This window comes from Ovis canadensis, chromosome 8, assembly GCF_042477335.2.
Source record: "Ovis canadensis isolate MfBH-ARS-UI-01 breed Bighorn chromosome 8, ARS-UI_OviCan_v2, whole genome shotgun sequence".
In the NCBI taxonomy this organism is placed as follows: Eukaryota; Metazoa; Chordata; class Mammalia; order Artiodactyla; family Bovidae; genus Ovis; species Ovis canadensis.
Genome location: NC_091252.1, coordinates 88414123 through 88431057, shown reverse-complemented (window position 1 = coordinate 88431057; position 16935 = coordinate 88414123). Strand labels below are relative to the sequence as shown.

The following is a 16935-nucleotide window of genomic DNA, read 5'->3' as shown; positions in this document are numbered from 1 at the left end:
GAGGATGTGTTTCCTGTTCAGCTGCCTCACAGTCTGGAGGTTTTAGCTGGTGTTTGTCAGCTGTCGGTGGTGCAATGTGTTTAAACCCTTGAGAAAACACAAGTATGTGCTAAACTGATAAATAAGTTGAGGGCTTCCACTGACCTCAAAGAACAAACCAAAAGGAAAATGCTGTCCCCATTATCAATTTAAATCTTTTGAAAAGCTTTTGGCACCAGTTTGTAACCAGTGTTTATGGCCTACCTGTTCCTTCTTTCAACTGCTACTCTGTGAAAGCAAGTAAAATGAAAATAACATTTGCGTGGTATGTGAAAAAGACTAGAAACATGTATTAAAGCTGCTTCATGAATACATGTGTGTCAAAGAGAAAAAAGTGTTAAAAACGTAAATTTCGTATATAGTTGTACTACTAGTAGTAACTTTTGTTGGGCTTCCCTGATGGCTCAGGTGGTAAAGTATCCACCTGCAATGCAGGAAGCACCAGAGACTTGGATTTGATCCCAGGATTGGGAAGATCTCCCAGAGGAGGGCATGGCAACCCACTCTAGTATTCTTGCTCAGAAAATCTCATGGACAGAGGAGCCTGGTGGTCTATGATCCATGGTGTTGCAAAGAATTGAACATGACTGAAGTGACTGAGCATTTAACTTTTGTTAGCTCTAGGATGTACTGGTCACTTTCTTGAATTACTTTCTTGTTTGAAGAATATATTCTGTTATGAGCCTACAGTGTTCCAGTGCATAAGACATTTCATATAGCAGGCACATGTTTACTCTAAGCCATAAACATTTAATGAAATTTGGGACAAATGAAAAATTAATTTACAAACAATGAAAATAAAGCTTAAGAAAGATGAATAATCTTGCCCTGGTCATAATCAGTAGTAAGTGATAGAGATTGTTTTCGAATCTCACCTGCCTCTGGTATTTGACCATAACATTATATTGCAACGTGTATCAAAAACTCAAGCTTTACTGGTCAACGTGACCCTCAAATGTATCTAACCTCCTCTCTCCCTGTCTCTGAAAACAGGGTAGGTATTACCCTCTTTTGACCTAATACCCACCTCTCAAAGAAGTAGATAATATTTTCTGTTGTGTGGTTGTCTTCCCTGAAGTGTTGTTGCTAAAAGCCCTAGAATTTGTTCTTGCTCATGGCCAGGATTCGAGGGAAGACTCAGAGGCACTGCACAAAGCAGAGCTACACAGCATCTAAAGTCTGAAGGGCAGGGATTTCAAACTTTGTATGGTAAACAGTTGCTTTGGGCAATTTCAACTATGAAAATATAGTTTCAGCTTGGATAGCAGTCAAAGCAAAAATTGTAATATTAGCACGATTCTGATATTCTGTGAATGAAAAAGAAAGTTACATACACCAGAAAGTTCAAAATCATAGCATTCCAGCAGATGGAACTATACTCTGCTGTCAGAGGTTGAGAGGAAACTGGTGCTGGAGGAATTGTGCTCTTCAGGACTGTCTTGGTAGAACTTGATATAGGTGAAATTTGTGTCTAAAACTTTTAATCTGTGTTTTCTTTTTTCCATTCCCATCAATACCCACAACAAGTAAATGCACGATTGTTCTGCCTCGAAGAAAAATTAATGGTAAACTGAATTATACCAATGGGGAAATACTTAATAGATTCATAAGCATCACCTCTACCCAGAGAAATTTTTATTTTAAAATATCATATTAACTCAAAAGAGTGAATTTCTAATGGTAACATTTCAAAAATTATGGCAGGTTGTGGGGTTTGCTGTCCAGGCAGCTCACTAAGCTGGACCTGGCATGAATATCCTGGGCTTATAGTCTAATTCCCAACTTTTTTTTTTTTTGGAGAAAACTTCTTCAGTATCTTTTTTCAACTGTTTTTTAAATGGAAATATAGTTAATTTACAGTGTTTTGTTAGTTTCAGGTTTTTAGGACAGTGATTCAGAATATGTGTGTGTGTGTATATATATAAGTTTTCAGATTATTTTCAATTATCAGTTATTATAAGATTGAATATAGTTCTGTGTGCTATACAGTAGGGCATTGTCAGTTATCTATTTTATATATAGTAGTATATATATGTTAATTCCCTCCCCGCAGTCACTGTTTCTTTTGGTAACCGTAAGTTTGTTTTCTATGTCTGTTAATCTACTTTTGTTCTGTAAATAAGATAGATCATTTATATAATTTTTTTTGGATTCCACATATAAGTGGTATCATATAATATTTTCCTTTCTGTGACTTACTTCACTTAATATGATAATCTCTAAAGCCATTCATATTACTTCAGAGTCATTATTTTATTATCTTTTATAGCTAAGAATAATTCATCTGTTGATGAACACTTAGGTTGCTTCCATGTCTTGGCTATTCTAAATAGTGCTGCTTTGGACATAGGGGTACATTTATCTTTTCAAATTATATCTATGCCCAGAAGTAGAGTTGCAGGATCATACAGCAACTCTGTTTTTAGTTTTGAAAGAACCTCCATACTGTTCTCCATAGTGGCTACACCAATTTACATTCCCACCAGCAGTGTAGGAAGGATCCTTTTCCATACTTTCTCTAGCATTAAGTATTTGTAGACTTTTTGATGATAGTCATTCTGACAAGTATGAGTTGATATCTCATTGCAGTTTTAAATTGTTTTTCTCAAACAATTAGTGATATTGAACATTTTTCATATGCCTGTCAGCCATCTGTATGTCTTCTATAGAGAAATGTCTATTTAGATCTTCTGCTCATTTGTTGCTTGAATTTCTTTCATCTTTTTTTTTTTTTTTAATTGAGCTGTGTGAGCTGGTCGTAAGTTTTGGAAATTAATCTCTTGCCAGTTGCATTGTTTACAAATATTTTCTTCTGTTCTGTAGGTTGCCTTTTCATTTTGTTTATGGTTTCCTTTGCTGTGCAAAAGCTCTTAAGTTTAGTTAGGTTCCATTTGTTTATTTTTGTTTTTATTTCCGTTACTCTATGCAATGGATCGAGAAAGATATTGCTGGAATTTATGTCAGTAAGTGTTCCACCTGTGTTTTCCTCCAAGTGTTTTTATAGTATTCAGTTTTACATTCAGGTCTTTAATCCATTTTGAGTTGATTTTGGTAGACAGTGTTAGAGAATGTTCTAATTTCATTCCATGTAGCCACCCAATTTTCCCATCAACATTTATTGAAGAGACTGTTTTTTTCCCCACTGTATATTCTTGGCTCCTCTGTTGTAGATTAACTGACCATAGGTGCATGGGTTTATTTCTGGGCTTTCACTGAACTATGTGCCTGCTTTTGTGCCAGTGCCATACTGTTTTCATTACTGTAGCTTTGTAGTATAGTCTAAAGGCAGAAGGCCTGATTCTTCCAGCTTTGTTTTTCTTTCTCAAGATTTCTTTGACTGTTCAGTCTTTTGTGTTTCCATACAAATTTTGAAATTTTTTGTTCCAGTTGTGTAAAAACTGCCATTGGTGATTTGATAGGGATTACATTGATTCTGTCAATTGCTTTGGATAGTATGGTCATTCTAACAATATTGATTCTTCCAATCCAAGAACACAGTTTGTTTTTTTTGTTTTTTGTGTTTTTTTTACATCTCTTTGTATAGTCTTCAATTTCCTTCATCAGCATCTTACAGTTTTTAGAGTACAGATCTTTTGCTTCCTTATGAAGGTTTATTCCTAGGTATTTTATTCTTTTTCATGTGATTAGCTCCCATCCTTTTCTAAGAGGCAGAATCACAGAGATTTGGGGCTGTAAGGAACCTTGAATATTACTTACCTAATCAATAACAGAGCCAACCCTGACAGAATTGCTAACTAGGAAATGTATAACACCTTAGAAATATTTTCACATTCATTTGAAAAAGAAAATTCATTAAATAATCATTGAAAAGTAAAATAGATATATGGAAAAATGGCATATATGTATTAAAGCAAAATGTAGCAAAATGTTAACAGTTTTAGTCTAGGGAGTATGTCATAGCTGTTTACCACATGATTCCTTCAACTTTTCTGTATGTCTGATGTTTTTCATAATAAAATGTTTATTGTAAAAAGGAAAATTGAGAGGTAAGTGTTTAATGCAGTGAGATGGATGGCAGAAGTCTAGCATTATCAACTTGACCGTACAGAATGTCTGCAAAAGTGGATCATCTTCTTGCCACTCAAATAACATTGTATTTTTTTTATAACATTGTATTTTACTAATATGCCGTTTAATTCAACTAGAAGCATTCCATAGTATCTCAACCAGTGCTGCAAAGACAAGAGTATTATGAAGTCAGAAAAGTTTCGAATTCTCAAAAGGATCATTCTAGTCCTAGAAATAAGAAAATAAATCCATTGTATCTATAATGTATAAAGAACAACAACAAAAAAGTCAGCAATTAAAAAAAAAAAATTTAAGAAATGGGCATGGAATTTGACCAGACAGTTCTCCAAAGAAGTCATACAAATGGTCAAGAATATGAAAAGATTCTCAATATCATTAGCCTTCAGGGAAATGCAAATCAAAACCACGGTGAAATGTCACTTTATATCCACTAGGATGACTGTAATCCAAAAGACAGATAATGACAGGTATTGGTGAGGATGTGAAGAAATTGGAGCTCTATTGAGAGTGGGAATGTAAAATGGTATAGTATAGGCATTTAGAAAACAATCTGTAGTGTTACTGTACAACTCAGCAAGTCTGCTTCTGGGTATACACTCCCAAAGAAGTGAAATTTATGTCCAGACAAACACTTGCACTCAAATGTTCATAGCAGCATTATTCATAACAGCCCAAAAGTGGACACAACTCACATGTTCATTGGTAGATGAATTGATAAATAATTGTGCTTTGTCCTGTGCTTTAGTCACTCAGTCGTGTCCAACTCTTGTGACCCCATGGACTGTAGCCCGCCAGGCTTCTCTGTCCATGGGGACTCTCCAGGCAAGAATACTGGAGTGGGTTGCCATGGCCTCCTCCAGGGGATCTTCCCAACCCATGGATCGAACCCAGGTCTCCTGCATTCCAGGCATATTTTTTACCAGCCGAGCCACAAGGGAGTCCCAAAATATGTGCTATACCCACGTGAAAAAAATATATTCTGCAGTTAAAAGGAATGAAGTACTGATGCATGTTCCAATATGGATGAATCTTAAAACCATTATGTGAAGTGAAAGGAGCCACTCTCGAAGATCACATATCAGTTGATTCTGATTATATGAAATGTCCAGAATAAAAAAATGCATAGAGATTCAGTTCAGTTCAGTAGCTCAGACATGTCTGACTCTGCAACCCCATGAACTGCAGCACGCCAGGCCTCCCTGTCCATCACCAACTCCCAGAGTCCCCCCAAACTCATGTCCATTGAGTCGGTGATACCATCCAACCATCTCATCCTCTGTCGTCCCCTTCTCCTGCCCTCAATCTTTCCCAGCATCAGGGTCTTTTCAAATGAGTCAGCTCTTTGCGTCAGGTGGCCAAACCACTGGAGTTTCAGTTTCAATATCAGTCCTTCCAATGAACACCCAGGACTGACCTCCTTTAGGATGAACTGGTTGGATTTCCTTGCAGTCCAAGGGACTGTCAAGAGCCTTCTCTAACACCACAGTTCAAAAGCATCAATTCTTCGGCACTAAGCTTTCTTTATAGTCCAACTCTCACATCCATACATGACTACTGGAAAAACCATAGCCTTGACTAGATGGACCTTAGTTGGCAAAGTAATATCTCTGCTTTTAAATATGCTGTCTAGGTTGGTCATAACTTTCCTTCCAAGGAATAAGTGTTGTTTAATTTCATGGCTGCAATCACCATCTGCAGTGATTTTGGAGCCCCCCAAAATAAAGTCTGACACTGTTTCCACTGTTTCCCCATCTATTTCCCATGAAGTGATGGGACCAGATGCCATGATCTTCATTTCCTGAATGGCTTTAAGCCAACTTTTTCACTCTCCTCTTTCACTTTCATCAAGAGGCTCTTTAGTTCCTCTTCACTTTCTGCCATAAGGGTGGTGTCATCTGCATATCTGAAGTGATTGATATTTCTCCTGGCAATCTTGATTCCAGCTTGTGCTTCTTCCAGCCCATCATTTCTCATGATAAACTCTGCATATAAGTTAAATAAGCAGGGTGACAATATACAGCCTTGACATACTCCTTTTCCTATTTGGAACCAGTCTGTTGTTCCATGTCCAGTTCTAACTGTTGCTTCCTGACCTGCATACAGGTTTCTCAAGAGGCAGGTCAGGTGGTCTGGTATTCCCATCTCTTTCAGAATTTTCCACAGTTTATTGTGATCCACACAGTCAAAGGCTTTGGCATAGGCAAGAAAGTAGAAATAGATGTTTTTCTGGAACTCTTGCTTTTTCCATGATCCAGCGGATGTTGGCAATTTGATCTCTGGTTCCTCTGCCTTTTCTAAAACCAGCTGGAACATGTGCAAGTTCACGGTTCACATATTGCTGAAGCCTGGCTTGGAGAATTTTGAGCATGACATTACTAGCACGTGAGATGAGTGCAATTGTGCGGTAGTTTGAGCATTCTTTGGCATTGCTTTTCTTTGTGATTGGAATAAAAACTGACCTTTTCCAGTCCTGTGGCCAACTGCTGAGTTTTCCAAATTTATTAGGAAGTAGATTAAGTTTGGGAGGAAGATGCTGGGGTAGGCAAGGGAGTGAGTTCTGATGGGTACAGGATGGGGCAGGGGCCGGGAGTTGTATTGATGAAAATCTTACAACATTCATTGTGCTGGTAGTTTGTAAAACTGTTAATAAATGAAAAAACCACTGAGTTGTACACTTTATAAAAGAACAAATTGAATGGTGTGGAATTACATCTCAGTAAGGCTGTTATATGAAAAAGAAACAAGGATACGTAAATAAAAAAGAAAACCAACAGGGATATAAAAGAATTTGCTCAAAGTAAAGTGGTCAGGATAGAGCTGATCAGGAACCGAGCTCTCCCACTGTGTCCCTTGGTCCACCCTCTTCAGACACCTAACGCTCAACTCATTCTTCCTTCTCTCCTTCCTTCCCTTCTTCCCTATTTTTCTTTCTTTTCCCTTTTCCTTCCTTCTTTTGTCTTTTCTTTTTTTCCTGCCCATTCCCTTCCCCCTTTTCTTATTCTTTTCTTGTTTCTTGTTTATATATATATTTTTAGTTAAAGTACATTCAGTGATCCCGTATCATAGCTACAGAACCAACTATAGTGAGAAGCTGGATTGTTCAGAACCTTTTATAAGAGAACAGGCATGTGGCTCTTGGGAGGGAAGTAGAGGATTCAGTGTCTCCCACTCTTACTTAATAGCAAATCCTGGTTGTGGAACTCACTAGGCTAGAGCAGTGTCCTGGGACTGAGCCTCTGGGAACAGTGGCCTAAAGAGATTCACAACCACTGCTTGTCTTAGTCCACCCAACAAACTTCGTTTGCGTCTTCCCTCAGGCTATGAGTTCCACTCTGATTATCCTGTTGCATTTTCTCCCATTTTGAACTTTTCAGCTCTCCTTAAGGCGACAGCAAGTAAGTGAGAGGTTGAATGAGTGGGCCGTCTTCAGTGAAAAGAACAAGGAGCTTTGCGAATGGCTGACTCAGATGGAAAGCAAGGTTTCTCAGAATGGAGACATTCTCATTGAAGAAATGATTGAGAAGCTCAGGAAGGTAACAGATGTGTGGCTACATATGTTTCACTCTCTGTAGTGTTTAGGCATTGGTACAGAAGATGGCCTTACTCTTAGTTACTTTCCTGACAAAGGAGCGCTCTGTTACAAACACTTCATCTTTTTGATATAAAATTAATGTGCCTGGAAAGGCTTCCTTGGCATATAAATTATATAGAATATTTTCAATTTGTGATGAAATAGATTGTCTGCTGATAGATAACATTCAGTTTTTGGATTCTGTCTGCCTGTTCAGTAGGAATTATTTATGTGTATTCGTTTTCTTTGTTTTTAATCAGAGTATAATTGATTTATTGTTTGTTTTTAAAGAGGTAAAAATCACTAGAGAGGAACGAAAAGAAAAAATTCCTAGGACCCATTAAACTGACATTTTCTCTATAAAACATGATTTATAGACAGTTACAGGAATGAGAACTTTTCTGGGAATTTTAGCTTCATCTTAATTTCAAGTTATATATGATGATGAGAGTATTTTTTTTATGTTCAAATGTATCAAGAATGTTTTTCATGTCTATATAGGATTGGTGAGATTTAATAGCATTTTAAAATGTTTTTGATGGTTCCAGTGGTGTTTCCACACTGCATTTGAACAATTAATCATTTAAATTTTATATTTCTCTTAAGCACTTATTGCCACCTGAGATACCGGGCATGTTCCTGATTTATTTGTTTGCTATCTGTCTACACTGGAAGCCCCACTGGACTGTGAGCTTTATGGGAACAGGAACTTCGTCAGTTTTGTTCACTGGTGTAGCTCCTGACTTCTCGGAAGTACTCAGCCATTATTTATTGAATAAATAAACAATAGCTTCACTCATTCTGAAAAAATATATAAATAAGTATTAGGAAAAATTCTCTTTGTCTATGAAGTTATTTATATGTTGGCTTTGGGAATTGTATTTTTTTTTCTCTATGGGTGTGCACAGGCACATATACAGAAAAACAAAAACTCCAAAGCCAAGATGTGATATCAATAACTTTATAGGTTTACACTTAAAAGTGTAAGTTCTAAGCATCAGCATTTCAATAGAACATCTTATGGAAAAACCCAAATGAACTTTTTGATTAACCCAATGTATTTAATATTGTAAAGCTTTAAAATGTGGTCTGAGACAATACATATTTCATTTAAGCATCTGTAACAGTTCTACCCTTTGCTGGCTTATGGGTGTCAGAGAATGTTCTATTAGACATGACTAATGTAATAGGTCTTATAGTGAAATTTGCTATAGAATAAATTTTGACCAAGTGTATTTATACTCCAATTAATTTTATCATGAAATTTAAGATCCATGTTTTGGGGGTATGGAAAAAACTGTCTCTTGAGCAAAATGCAATCATAATTTAAAATTTAGAAAAACTGTACCTTGACACACAGATAATTTTGTTATACTCTTTAGTAACATTTAAAATATCAACTATACCATTTTGTATACATATATAATAAGTTATGGACTCTAAAAAAATCTTCATGAGCTTGCACTATGTGGTGTCTCTTTTGTAAAGAAAAATAATAGTCTTGGTAATTTTTTCAACTTAGGATAAAGAAATTAATAAACAGACTGTAACTATGATATGGGTACCTACTGGCATTAACACTCAGCATTTTGCTTTAAAAGACAACGTAGGCAGATTATTTTACTATAAGTGCTCTTCTAGGGTTAGAGTGATTCCATTGACATTAAACGTTTCTCAGTAAAATGATCTCAAATTTGTAATGGCATATTGTAACTATTAATAAGCATTCATTTCATTGGTCTTTGACTCCCACCGGGTTGAAGTAACATAGAAAGGTGAGTGGGTGGGGTACTGAGCCTGAGGACAGCATTCAACCCTGAATTGAATGAAATTTCACTGGCTCCTCCCATTCTTTGGGGGCCCATTTTACTGACTTGAAAAGGTAACTCTGTTCCCAAGGTAATTTTAGAGCAATAGAAGGTTGAAATACCCATAGCCTTATAATACCTGTGTTTGTATATTATTTTCATGAGAAAATATTTGCTGCCTGCCTAACAGAAGCTTAAACCAAAAATGAAAAAGTTGATTCTAAATTTTGGATGCTGTCACTATGACAAGAAACTAAGAGGACCATTGGTCCAGAGGCTGGGGGGAGGGAAGAGGGGCACAGATAGGGGTCAAGAGGAGATGGCCTTTATCATCCCTTAAATCATACTGTTCAGTGGTCTATCTCAGTGACCTTACTATAGACCGTATTGAGAGCCTGTCCTGCTTACCTAAAACAGTCTTTCGGAGGAGCTCCTATAGAAACTGGGTAAATGAGGGAGATTTGAGGCCCACTGATCCTCTATGAGAAGACTTATGTCAATGATTTATGGGTTATAAAATCAGTATTTTACACCGTATAGAGGATAGCTCCTTAAAATGAAAGTAATCTTTTAAAACATTCTACACAAGTAACAGTCGACATTCACTCACACAGGCACACACACACACATATATATAGATATACATACATGCAGACACATCTTATAAGCCTCTTGGCAGTTAACTTGTAGGAGGATTGATTCTAAATATAACGTGGTTGGTGATTACAGCAATAAGGTATAACTTCCCAGCATTGAAATTCTTCAAGTTTTGTCTTTTGCTTCTATGTATATACTTACATTTTTTAAATGCCTATTTTAAGTAAAAAGAAGCCCCCCCTTTAAGAACATCTATTCCCTTTAAAAACATCTATATGAAAATTCAATCTGCACTTTGCCTATGTACTGAAAATCTGGACTTTGCCTAAATACTGAAAATAGCAGGTACCATTACTTCCTGTGTACTAGGACTCATATTCACATAGCGTTCCCGATGCCCAAACTATTTCCAAGCTGTAGAAAACTGTAATTACCCTGTTTCTAGTAGAGCTAGGCTGACTACATCAAGAGCATGCTTTCTGACCTCTGTGATTGCTATTTATTACTCAGGATTATCAAGAGGAAATTGCAGTTGCCCAAGAGAACAAAATACAGCTCCAGCAAATGGGAGAACGGCTGGCCCGAGCCAGCCACGAAAGCAAAGCGTCTGAGATTGAGTACAAACTTGGCAAGATCAATGACCGGTGGCAGCACCTGCTGGACCTCATGGCAGCCAGGTAAAAAGAACCCCTGTCAACAGGACACATGTGCAGAATCTCAGCGCCTTCAGGCCACCTTCCATTTCAGCTGCAAGTCATCTGATAAATCTCTGCGTTCCTCATCCCACTGCTTTAGTTCATGTTTGTCTCATAAATGTCACTTTCATTAACTCTAAAATTCCCGTTCTTGCTTCACAAATTCAGTGGTGTTTTCATTTAACTAAAAGAGAGAAAGTCATATCCAACCAAAATCCGTTCCCGAGGGAAAAGTCTTTATTCTGAGGCTTCATAGTACTCAACTTCCTATAAGAAAGAAAGTGAAACCACTGACAAGTATCTGTGGAGGGTGTGTTTGTCTGAAATGACAAAAAATATATATACATATATATTATATTATATTATACATACAGTGTATATTTATATATTATATATATTTATAAAATATATAAAATTATATTCCTACTATATTTCTTATTAGTAAGATGTGGGAATGAAGCTAATTATTGTCACTTTGCTTAGATGTAAAAATAACCTGCTGCATTACTGTATTTTGTACTTAGCTTTAGTGATATCTGTAAGCATCTGCTTCTTGTCTGAGAGGAATATTACATCAATTTTTGTTGTGGAATTGTTACTGAAAGGGCAAGGTGGGGTACAGCTGCTCACTGCTCAAAAGGCAATAAACAGGCCAGGTTGGTGAAAAGGAAAGTTTGCTTTATTTCAGATGCCACCAACTTGGGGAGGTGGGGTGGACATCTGTCTAAAGGCCAACTCCCCCCGCACCACCACCACACACACACACACACACACACACACACACAGAGCAACCAGGGGGCAAGAGCTTTTATAGACAGAAGGAGGGGGCTACATGCAGAAACAGCACATTCAGCTCCGACAGTCATCTTCAGATTGGTCATCGGTGGTCTGACCAGTGTCATTTTGATTGTTTTAGTTTAGGTGCAGTTAATCTTCAGTGCCAAGGTCCATTTGTTCCCATTTCTTTGTGGCCAGTTCTCAGAATTGTGACAACTCATGTTCTGGGTACAGTCTGATCACCATGTAGGTAACTTCTCCACCTGGTGTTGTGGTATCTATAAGACAGCTCACAGGATATGGCTCAGAATATTATCTATAGCCCTTGAGAAAGGACTAAAGGTCCTTGACTATGCTTAATGACCACATTATTATTATTTAGTCTTCTCTATTTTCCTTTGTTTCCACAGTTCTTACTTCTCTGATTAAACTTATTCTTTGACTAAGGTTTTCCAAAGACAAAAGGCAGGCAGAGGACATGGGTGGGAGGTGGGGGGGTGCAAGGACCATAGGGTTCTGCTCCATTTCAGAAGGCAGAGTGAGAGAAATATAAAAGTCAAAAAGAAAAAATAATATCTGAGAAACTTTACTAGCAGTATATAAGTCTGATATGCTTGAATGAACTATTCTGTTATCTGACATAAGGGTTATTTTTAAAGGCAAAAGCTGGATAGATGCTTTATTTGAAGTGAACTTTGCTTCCTGTGGGCCTATAGCCTCCATGAGGGCAGGCGTCTTTGTCCGTTCTGTTCACCGGCTATCACTAGCACCAAAAGCAGTGCCTGAACACAGTTTGGACTCAGTAAATATTTGCATGAATGTATGGATGAATATTTGAATGGACAGTCTTCTTTATAGAAGTTAGGAGAGTTAGAATGTCACAAATGCTTCTGATTCACAGTTGTTTTGGAGCCATCCCACAATACACTTTATAAAAAATCTGGATTATTTCCCCTAACAATGAAGGTAGATGTGAAGTAGTGCCTTTTGAATACTGTGTGCCCCTAAAAACTGCATATGGGCATGACAATTCCATATGTTGATTTTGAAAACATTTAGTTTAGGTTTTTTCTATAAGGGAGTTATCAAAAAGGGTCTAATTTATGAAGCAGATGAGGCTATAATTTTGGTAAGAATATAATAAAAAGGGAACAAGTGTTACCCAGGTTTTAAAATGTTAGACAGCAGGACTCTAGTAGCTAACACTGAACCTTTAGCTTGTCCCAGTGACCACACTATAGGCTTCATGTGCATCTTCTTATGTGTTTACAACATCCTTTGAGATGGGTATTATTGTTATACCCATTTTCCAGGTGTGGAATACTGAGGCTCAGGCTTGCTCCTGGTCATGCACATACTGAGTGGCAGAGTCTGCATTCTTTGACTCTACAGCCCATGCCCTGCACAGTTCTGCCTGCCAAGTTTGTGACTTCTTTGTCCCTGTTCTAAGAAATGCGATTAAAAGGAAATTAGGTTGTTATTTATTTCTACAGGACTTCCTGGTGCCTTAGTGATAAAGAACCCACCTGCCAATGGAGGAGACGTGAGTTCGATCCCTGGGTCAGGAAGATCCCTTGAAGAAGAAATGACAACCCACCCCAGTATTGTTGCCTGGGAAATCCCATAGACAGAGGAGCTTGGCAGGCTACAGTCCATGGGGTCTCAAGAGTCAGACTGATTTAGTGGCTGAACAATGACAATTTATTTCTATAACCGAACTTTCCGGTTCTGTTTGTAAAGGACTGATAATGACTGTGAGAGATTTCGGGGATACAAAGACAGAGGCCCTTTTCTTCAAGTGGGCATATAGACATGCAAAGAATTCAAGTAAAATGACTCACTAAATGCCCTGATAAAAGTATAGAAAGAGATGGAAACTTAACGGTTCAGCTTAAACTACTTGAAGTATTTAGGCATATGTAGGTTTTAGAACCTCAATACCGTGTTTAGCCTCACTCTCAGGCACTGATAACCAAACCTTATTTCAGAGGGAGGATCTGAAGCCTTTGTGCTAAAAAATACCCTTCTTTGGGAAGCCACCTACTTGGTAAACATCCCTGGATTTTTTTTGGTCGGATTATGACTCAAAGATTGATTTGCATTGCCATGTGATCCATGGTAATTTGCAATGCCATGTTAAAGTAGCTAATATTCTTTTCCAATTTTTAGTGCTTCAATGCTGTGGAATATGGGGCTGCATGAAATCAAAATTTTTTTAATTTAATAAAATTTAATCACAAGCAATTAGTTCAGTGTATGCCCAGCTGTTGGACAACATTATATAAAATGAACTAGGTGTTTACTCCTCAAAGTCATGCTTATTTATAACTTTTCTGTCTAGTTTTTATCTGTTCATTTTTGTTTTTGGGGGGTATTTTTGGCCACATGACATGGCCTGTGGGATCTTAGTTCCCCTACCAGGAACTGAACCTTCACCCCTGCATTAGAAGGGAAGAGTCTTAACCACTGGACTACTTAGGAAGTCCTCTGTATAGTTTATTTAATCAAGAATTTTTTTAGATATTACTTAGTTTATTCCTCCAAAGACATATCAGTAAATTTGAATCAATTGAATACAGGGTATACAGGCTTCCTAGGTGGCCCAGTAAAGTATCTGCCTGTGATGCAGGAGACTCAAGAGACATGAGTTCAATCCCTGGGTTGGGAAGATCCCCTAGGTTAGGAAATGGCAAGCCACTCCAGTATTCTTGCCTGGAGAACCTCATGGACAGAGGAGCCTGGTGGGCTACAGTCCATGGGGTCACTAAGAGTCGGACATGACTGATACACAGATGTAATACATATTGTGCATTTCTAATTGTCTCTTTCCAACATGGACGGTATGACATACTGACTGTTGGTTTGTCCTGAGGTTTAAGGCCACGCTGAATTCATAGTTCTTGGAGTGTCTCCTAAATGGCTCCCAGCCATCACATTTGCTTTCTTTCCATTGTTTGGTTTGCTGGCATTTTGCTAGTGCACAGGCTAGATGCCCGTCTCCCACACCCGTCTTCAGCTGTGACCTGCCGGTTGAAATACAAGTTTCTATGATTCAGTCTCATTCCATCCGCCTCCCTCTTCTAAAAAAATTTTTTAACATTGATTCATTAAACCAGAACATAACTTGTCTTTTGATATTTTTATGTTGTTTTGGTGCTTTTGGGGGAATAGAGAAGTTGTTATTGAAGATGATCATATTTTCAGGTGAACAGCTTTCCAGCTAACAGAAAATGGGGGGGAAAAAGAAAGAAGATTCACAGATAATAACCTGTTATGTACGAATAGAATGCATACCTTTGAGTCAGCTTCCTATTACTAGTTAATTAGCTAGTTTAAACCATTCTAAGTGCACAGTAGATGTGTTTTGCATTGAATTTTTAAACTGTCACCAAGCATTGTCAGCTTTTTAAGATAACAAAAAAATTTGCAGTTATTTTTAGGGCTCAATGGATAAGGTTCCAGTATGCTTTCTAGTCCTACTCAGTCCAACGTAACAGTGACTGGCTACATGCTATTTAATGGCTATTTAAATGAGCTGAAATGGAACACAATTCATTTAGAATTTAATTTTAATTATGGTCAGTTGCACAAGGCACGTTTCCAGTGCTCAGAAACCACACGAGGAGAGTGGCCACCTTATTGGATCCTGCAGACACAGAACATTTTCATCATCCCAGAAAGCTCTGTTGGTCAGTGCTAGCCTAGACGAAAGCATTTCTGAGCTTTCGCCTTTAATTAAGAGTCGATGTAATTAACAGTCATCAGTGTAACTGATAATTTCTGTAATACTGTCTTCAAGGATTCTAGCTCTCATTTCTGAACCCTATGCAAAAACCCAAATGGCAATTTGCCAGAGCCTGGACTGACAGAAAATGTCCTGTAGCCTTAGTTGTTCAGAGCTTCTAATAAATAGAGAATGCTTTATTCCACATTTCCCATCTTGGTATCTAGGAAGGTCAGATTCAAGTTGTTTCCTCTGTTGTGATGACTTTCCTTTTCTTTAGTTAACTGGACTCACCGATAGAAAAATATTCTTCTCTCCTCACCAAACCTAAAATACTCGTTACCAAAACAAAGCACACATTAGTTATGTGTTACTTCAATAATGAAATTGTTAGTCCCCCAACTCTTTGAGATCCTATGGACATTTGCCCTCCAGGCTCCTCTGTCCATGGGATTTCTCAGGCAAGAATACTGGAGTGGCTTGCCATTTCCTACTTCAGGAGATCTTTCCAACCTAGGGATCAAACCCAGGTCTCCTGCATTGCAGGCGGATTCTTTACCATCCGAGTTACCAGGGAATCCAGTAAAGTTATTATTTTAATAATAGCTTTATTGAGATATAATTCACATACCGTACAACTTATCTATCAACAGTATTCAATTCAGTGAATTTTAGTATGTTCACAGAACTCTGCACCTTTCATCATTGTTGTTGCTCAGTCACTAAGTTGTGTCCAACTCTTTGTGACCCCATGAACTGCAACACACCCGATAGTCCTTCACTATCTCCGAGTTTGTTCAAATTCACATCCGTTGAGTCGGTAATGCCATCCAACCATCTCATCCTCTGTTGCTCGCTTCTCCTTTTGCCATCAATCTTTCCCAACATCAAGGTCTTTCCCAATGAGTCATCTCTTCGAATCAAGTAGCCAAAGGATTGGAGCTTCACCAGCAGTCCTCCCAGTGAATCTTCAGGGTTGATTTCATTTAGGATTGATTGGTTTGATTTCCTTGCTGTCCAAGGGACTCTCAAGAGTCTTCTCCAGCACCACAGTTCCTAAGCAGTAAATTCTTCAGCACTCAGCCTTCTTTACTGCCCAACTCTCACATATGTACATCACTACTGAAAAAAATCATAGCTCTGATCTGACTATATGGACCTTTGTTGGCGAAATAATGTCTCTGCTTTTTAATAGGATATCTAGGTTTGTCATAGCTTTCCTTCCAAGGAGCAAGTGTCTTTTAATTTCATGCCTGTAGTTTCCACCTGCAGTGATTTTAGAGCCCAAGAAAATAAAATCTCTCAGTAGCTCCATCTTTTCCCTTTCTATTTGCCATGAAGTGATGAAACAAGGTGCCATGATCTTAGTTCTTTGAATGATGAGTTTTAAGCCATCTTTTTCACTTCCTCATTGACCCTCAACAAGAGTCTCTTGAGTTCCTCTTCACTTTCTGCCACTAGAGTGGTATCATCTGCATAGCTGAGGTTGTTGATATTTCTCCTGGCAATCTTAATTCCATTTTGTGATTCATCCAGCCTAGCATTTCACATGATGTACTCTGCACATAAGTTAAATAAGCAGGACAACAATATACAGCCTTGTCGTACTCCTTTCCCAATTTTGAACCAGTCCATTGTCCCATGTTCAGTTTTAACTGTTGCTTCTTGACCTGC

At 37.9% G+C, this 16935-nt stretch overlaps 1 protein-coding gene across 1 annotated transcript in view; it reads left to right on the top strand.

Moving 5' to 3' along the window:
- SYNE1 (spectrin repeat containing nuclear envelope protein 1) overlaps nt 1–16935 on the top strand; it is a 495298-nt gene that overhangs the window by 410512 nt on the left and 67851 nt on the right. The window contains exons 128-129 of the mRNA XM_069598737.1: nt 7464–7622; nt 10576–10742. Of these exons, the coding sequence (XP_069454838.1) occupies nt 7464–7622; nt 10576–10742 (326 nt within the window). The remainder of the gene's footprint in view (nt 1–7463; nt 7623–10575; nt 10743–16935) is intronic.